This window comes from Sinocyclocheilus rhinocerous, unplaced genomic scaffold, assembly GCF_001515625.1.
Source record: "Sinocyclocheilus rhinocerous isolate Xijiao unplaced genomic scaffold, SAMN03320098_v1.1 scaffold393, whole genome shotgun sequence".
Taxonomy (NCBI): domain Eukaryota; kingdom Metazoa; phylum Chordata; class Actinopteri; order Cypriniformes; family Cyprinidae; genus Sinocyclocheilus; species Sinocyclocheilus rhinocerous.
In genome coordinates this window covers 255,775-262,745 of record NW_015654520.1, presented here as the reverse complement: position 1 = coordinate 262,745, position 6,971 = coordinate 255,775, and the positions used below count along the sequence as shown (strand labels likewise).

Genomic DNA, 6,971 nt, shown 5'->3' with positions numbered 1-6,971 from the left:
TGCGCAGACTCGGGCTCCAAACGAATCTCTACTGCGCAGACTCGGGCTCCAAATGACGTCATTTACTCAAGATGGCAGCGGCCATACCGAGATGCTTTGGCTTCACTTTTCTATAGTGGAAGGAATAGGAGACGTGTCGTCCATCTTTTTTTACAGTCTATAATAGGGATATTTTATCTCTCTTATTCCTATACACTACCGCTTAACACTTTGGGGTCGGTAAGATTTTTTAATTTATTCTCTCATCCTCACCAAGTCTGCATTTATTTGGGTTTATTTTGGGGTTTTCTATTTGAAAATATTTAAAAATGTAATTTATTTTTGTTATTAATTTTTTTTGCACCCGTTACTCCAGTCTTTAGTGTCAGATTTTCCTTCAGAAGTCATTATAATATGCTGATTTGCTGCTCAAGAAACATTTATTATTATTATCCATGTTGAAAACAGTTGTGCTGTGAAGCCTTTTTTTCAGGATTGCGTTATTTAACAATTATTGCAGGTTTACGTCACATTCTGAGTTTGCATTTCACCATTTTTGTGCAATTCTAGGAATACTGAATCTGTTTTTGTGCAAGTGAGATGAGTAAATGCATGTTGACATTTAGAATAGGACTACAATAACTATCATGCTTACACAAGCGCACAAAACGCCTCTGCAATTACTCCCGATTTCTCTCAACATGGAAACAAGAGAGGTCTCAATCAATAAATGGAAAACAAACTAACTTGTGTTATTTATTTGAAAAAGTAACGCAGATATTTTGTTGTGAAGTTAAAAGTAATGTGTTACTTTACTAGTTACTTTTAAAAAAGTAATCTGATTACGTAACTCGAGTTACTTGTAATGCGTTACCCCAACACTGTAGAAACCACATAGCACTGCTCTAGAACCTCTCCTTACATCCACGCAACTGCTTAGCAGCATGCTTTCGACCTTTCTAATGCATATCAATGCCTTAGCAAGGCACAGAACACCATGGGAACCACCCAGCCATGCTCTAGCGACCACCTTAGCAGCGCTCATGGAAAAATCTAGTCTTTCAACCTCTGTTTTGTTCAAAGCATGTGATCCTACTGACTGAATTGCTTTATTAATGGAGAGATGAATTTGGACTGAGCATTTGGTATTTGTATGTCAGCAGCTCTATGGGGAACAGGCAGTGTGAGGGTGGAGATTAAAGCGGCAGGGCGAGCGGGGGGGCAAACTGCCTGCTAGAGTCAGAATGCTGACTGGCTTCCTGAATATGAGGCTGGGAGCACATTCCTTGCACTGCCCTCCGCTAATCAAATACTCATGTGTCTCCATACGCACAACACCCAGCACCTGTAGTACAGAGCAGAATAACAGCAGCTAGATAAGATATCTTACTCTATACATGAAGGATAACACCCATTTACAGTGGGGTAAGATGTGCAAGAGACATTTCAGGTTAAATGGTTTTTAAATGGTATTTCAATGGCTTTTTCTGTTCTATGCCTTTCCAGTCATCAGAGCCAAAGTGGTTGGACAGAAGGAGGTGGTCACTGGTAATGATGCCTATGGCTATCCAATCAAAATGATCCGATATGACATCAAACAGATAAAGGTTAGTGGAGAATCCTATCCACCACTTTCAATCCTGCACTGATTTTATTTTCCTGAAGCCAAACACAAAACTAGTGCTATGTTATTATGGAATTACCATGATTATGACATGTATACTGTTACTGCGACATAGCCTCATTAGAAAAACATTTGTCCAAAACTCCAAAAACGTACCTGTACATATAATTCAATGCAGTTTCCAGCTCAAATGAACACTAGTGGCAGTAAAACACCAACAAGTTTCAATCGTATTCAAACAAATTATGATTACACGTGCAGATTATTGATTAATAAAGACTTATTTTTGCACAGTACCTTACATAATACAAGGGTATGACCTCAAAAGACTTTTACCACAGTGCATGAATTGTAAACGAATACATTTGGACCTTTACATCACATAACCAGCTCCATATGTATGGCTTCTCTGACAAAGTAAACTTGCTCAAAAGCTCACCCGGTACAGCATTGCATTTAATGGCGCTTTTCCACTGCGTGGTACGGCACGGCTCAGTATGGCTCAGTATGGCATGGCACGGCTAGGTTTGCGTTTCCACTGCAGTTTAGTACCGCTGCAATTTCAGTGACGCAGGTAGTGACGATTCTCTCCGGCCAATCCGTGATCAGCAGAGTTTACACGTCACGTTTTGGTAACGGGACGGGTCGCTGGGACCCTCAACCGAGGTGGTACTGAAAAAAGTACCAGGTACCAAGTACTGTACCCAGTGGAAAACCCCCCAAAAGTGAACCGTACCGTGCCGTACCATGCAGTGGAAAAGCGCCATAAGATGCGAAACGCTTAGGTATGGACACGAGTCACAAATAAAGACCTCAAATACTTGTAGAAGCAAGCTAAAATAGCATGGTTGTGTGTTTGCTTTTGTTAACACTATCAGTTAGGTTTAGTGTAGGGTTTAGTTTAGGTGGTACGCCATTTACAAACGCGGTTAAACTTTTAGCGCCACTGCCGCGATACATACAACTATTTTAATAAAACGTTGCCAGATTCAAGTTTATCTGTAAAAAACTAAACAGCTTTTAGGCTTTTAGCACTACTCACTAGACATTTCACTTTGAAAGTGTCACAAAATGTGCAATAAGCAACCTAATATCATTTTGCCACAGGCACGTTTTTCTAATAAGCCTAGCTTGCCAAAAATGAATCTTTGATCGACTTTGTTGCTAATGTTATCAGAATGCTACATAAAAAAAATAGCTACATAAATTCTTCATACGTATGTAATATCTTTATATTATAAATTTACCTTATTATTTTCTTTGCAAAATACTGAAAAACAAAGACGGCATACCAAATATAATTTGTAATTATTAGCGCCATAAAGACGTTAACTGTTCTTACAAATCGCAATCTTTCATTGACTGTAATTCTGAGACACGAAAACAGAATGTTTACAATATTAAACCAAACGAAAAAGCCAAGACAGTTTCTTGACTTCTTCATGCCATCTTCTTTCACTAGATGTTTAAGGGTCCTGACGGAGATATTGATGCCATCTTCACGGGCCCCTCATCAGCTTTGTGCGGGGTCAATCTCGAGAGCAGTGGCCAAAAGGAATACCTGATTACTGGTAAGAGTCAATTAACATGTTGTGAAAAATAGTGTTCGAGAAACAGCATTTGCTTCTGTAAACTGTAGAAACTTCAGTGGCACCTTTATACCAACACCATCTCTTTAATCTGCACAGGTAATATGGATTCAAATGGCACATTGCGTATAAATCTTTGCGACTACATTGAATCTTGGGAGTCTCTGAGTCTGACACAGAAAATTAGCTTGGGTCAGCGCTACCAGATGGGATGTGATTGCAAGGTATTGCTATCTATCTATCCATCCATCCATCCATCCATCGCTCTTCTGTCTTCACGTTCTCACAGCTCTTCTCTTGTCTTTGTGCAGGTCATCCAGTGTCCTACGATTCCCTGTTCCATTAACGACCCCACAGAGTGTCTTTGGACTGACTGGGTGCTGGAGGGAACAGTTCAGGGTACACAGGCTCAGCACTACACCTGCATTAAGAGGAGTGACAGCAGCTGTGCCTGGTACCGTGGATCTACCCCACCTAAAAGAGAGTTCATGGACATTGAGGACCCATAAACAAGTCCTCAGCTCGATCTCTCATTCAGAAAATCCCCCACAACACAGCTTACCTGACCTTAAACTCACACCTTAATTCTGCAAATGCATTCTAGAGCTCATGAAACCTGTCAAGACCACGTTTGGGCCATTATAGTGTCAACGCAAATTCAAAAGAAAAAAGATATAATATGGTAATATTTTTGTATGAATGAATGAATTAAAACAAAAATAATGAATCATATTTTGCATAGAGAAAATAAAGTTTAAAAGATCATAAAAATGCCAGTCGTCCAGTTTTCATTATGGTATTACAAATATATATTCTCATTATTGTATTGCAGTATTTAGATCATAGAGAATGAGAATTACAAACAAACTAATAAAGTGTAAACATCCAGACATGCTATGATGGGATGGGGAATATGCTGGAAATATAATGTTCTATATTTTCCTTTTGATTTTAGGGTGAATTGTGGTGCAGAAATGTATGTGTGATATTTTCCAAGGCATGACAGAATTCATACATTTGGTTGCATGTTAATATATGAATTGAATCTTACCTCTAGTGTTGAAATGACAGGCAGAAAAGTTTCTCTTAAGCACTTTGAGAACCCAAGTGTTTTTTTGCTAGATTTTTGCTCTCCAATAAAGAGGAAATTGGTTACAACATTGTTTTTCAGTTCCTCAAGCACAGCTTGAGCAAAGAGTTTTTCATCTTTTATGCTGTCAATTTTATTCTTACAGTGTAAAGCAGAAAGACTGAAGTAATTGTGCCATAAAGATATATGGGACAGATGATTAGAAGGCTTTGCAGACAAGCTAGTTTGTCAAATTTCTGGAGAAATTGCCATCATAATGAAAAACAATTATCTTTTATAATTTGAGATAAACTACCAGGCAAAATTTTGGACACGCTTGACTAAATTTGTGTTTCTCTGCTTAAATTTAAATAAATTTTACACCCAACACACAACAATTATCTTTTATAATTTGAGATAAACTACCAGGCAAAATTTTGGACACGCTTGACTAAATTTGTGTTTCTCTGCTTAAATTTAAATAAATTTTACACCCAACACACACACACACATATATATATACAGTATATATATATATATATATATATATATATATATAACATTGTTTTTTGTCACTACATAATTCCCATACTTTGTATTATTTAATAGTTTTGACTTGACTATTATTCTAAAATGGAGAAAATAGTAATACTAAAGAATTGGTATAATCAGAATTAGTAGGTGTGTCCAGATCTTTGCGTGGTAGTGTACATCAGAAAGTGAATTGAGTTCATGGGTGTCTAAGGAATGTAAATCATAAGTGAGATGTAAATTCTATACTGTACTGTGCATATAGCAACATACATAGATCTGGCAATAATTTATGTATTTTGTAATATATACAGGATTTTCTAATTTATATCAAAACTATTCTGCTTTGAATGTGTCCAGAAATATATGCAGTTGTATGTGCAGAGTTGTTGTTTTAAAGTGGTTAAATTGGTGAATGCTTTTATTTTATGACTCTGCATTCTTCATAGCAAACTACATTTATTAAGAATTATATCTAGTAAGGCTTAGAAATGTTTTAGAGTTTTTTTCCCCCCCATGATATTTTTGTACATTTCTTTCGCTTGCGTTTCATCCCTTTTTGAAGTAGTGTGAGATTTCCAGTGCTGGAACCACTTGGGAAGACTTGTTGAGAGATAGCCTTTGCATGCTTTTTAAAACTTATTGATACCCATTGACTGTTATGATGTTCATGAATAAAGGAGCAGAAATGTCCACTGAACAATTAATATTTTTCAGTATCTGGTCATTAATCATGTACCCCCTCAAATGATGGTGCCCTTGTGAATGACCCTCTTAAAATATAAAGTCAACTATATATTTATGACATTATAAGGACGTGTGCAAAAATGATTTGTGACCCTGGACCACAACACCACAAATTTACAAAATATCTTCATGCAACATGATCTTTACTTAATATCCCATTGATTTTTGGCATAAAAGAAAAATCAATAATTTTGACCCATATGCATTTTTAGCTATTGCTACAAATATACCCCAGCGACTTAAGACTGCTTTTGTGCTCCAGGGTCACATATTATAAATATATTGTCATTGTACAAGACGAAAATTAACTTATTATTATTAAGTTGTGTGTTTTCATAGTGTTTCATTTAAAGTACAGTGATTGTTTTACTGGCATAATCATACATATTTATCATCCTTTGTATAATCTTGTAGCCTATAATGTTCTCACTTATCACAGAATAAGAACATATATAGCATATCAAACATATCAGTTATTACAGTTTTTAAAAGTGGTACTTGAGGCGCGCTCAGTGAAACCATTCACTCATATACCTAATCTTTAGACCAAGTCTGCAAAGCTACAAGCACATTATAGGCCACATGCTTTAAACTCAGTTTGCTATTGTGAAACAAAATTTTTTGCAAAACTCTAAGCTCAGTTCTCTACATTACACACATCATTCAAAACCAACAGCTCTCTTGTTTCATTTGGGAAACACTGCCATTTAAATCCTTTACTGATGACCTACAGCCAGTCATCATGTGTGAAAACATACATAATTTGTTCACTTAGAAATCAAACCTCAGTGTTTTGAGAAATTATTTTTACCCCTTGCATTTCTGTTTACAGTGTGTGTGTGTGTGTGTGTGTGTGTGTATGTATATCTTGACTTGATTATATATTATGTGTGTATACACACACACACACACACACACACACACTGAATATGCATACAAGCAAAGTCAGAATGTCAACTTTATTTCTAAAGCGCTTTATACAATATAGACTGTTTCACAGCAGCTTCACAATAGTTTCAATTTCAAATTCTGCTGTAAAGCAGCACGTCAATAGTGTCATTATACAGCTCAAATCAGCTCTGTATTCAGTTCAGTTGCATAACTGCGTAAAATCCATCAGTTGTACATGCATACTGTATATACAGTGTATATGTGCATATGCATGTATGCGTCGAGTGCTATGACAAACTCATGTGAGAGAGGTGTTTTACATTGTTCACATCTGTGTGTAGTTTGGCGTGCATGTGGCTAATTGTTTTATGTTTGTGTGTTGAGTTACTACGCAAAAATACAATTTTTAGAAGAGTTCAAATAGTTTTGAAAGAAGTGTTTGCTTTTGGCAAGATGTGTGACGTTTGGCAAGTTGTGTGTGTGGTTTGTGGTTTTGTGTGTAGAGTTTTGAGAAACGAAGCCATAGTTTCAAAAACGATGT

The 6,971-nt window shown here is 36.6% G+C and overlaps 1 protein-coding gene across 1 annotated transcript in view; it reads left to right on the top strand.

Moving 5' to 3' along the window:
- Positions 1 to 4,649, top strand: part of LOC107717489 (metalloproteinase inhibitor 2-like) — a 12,606-nt gene extending 7,957 nt beyond the window's left edge. Inside the window, exons 2-5 of the mRNA XM_016524252.1 lie at positions 1,486 to 1,586; positions 3,066 to 3,174; positions 3,292 to 3,416; positions 3,504 to 4,649. Of these exons, the coding sequence (XP_016379738.1) occupies positions 1,486 to 1,586; positions 3,066 to 3,174; positions 3,292 to 3,416; positions 3,504 to 3,701 (533 nt within the window). The 3' untranslated portion in view covers positions 3,702 to 4,649. The remainder of the gene's footprint in view (positions 1 to 1,485; positions 1,587 to 3,065; positions 3,175 to 3,291; positions 3,417 to 3,503) is intronic.
- Positions 4,650 to 6,971: the final 2,322 nt, after the last annotated feature.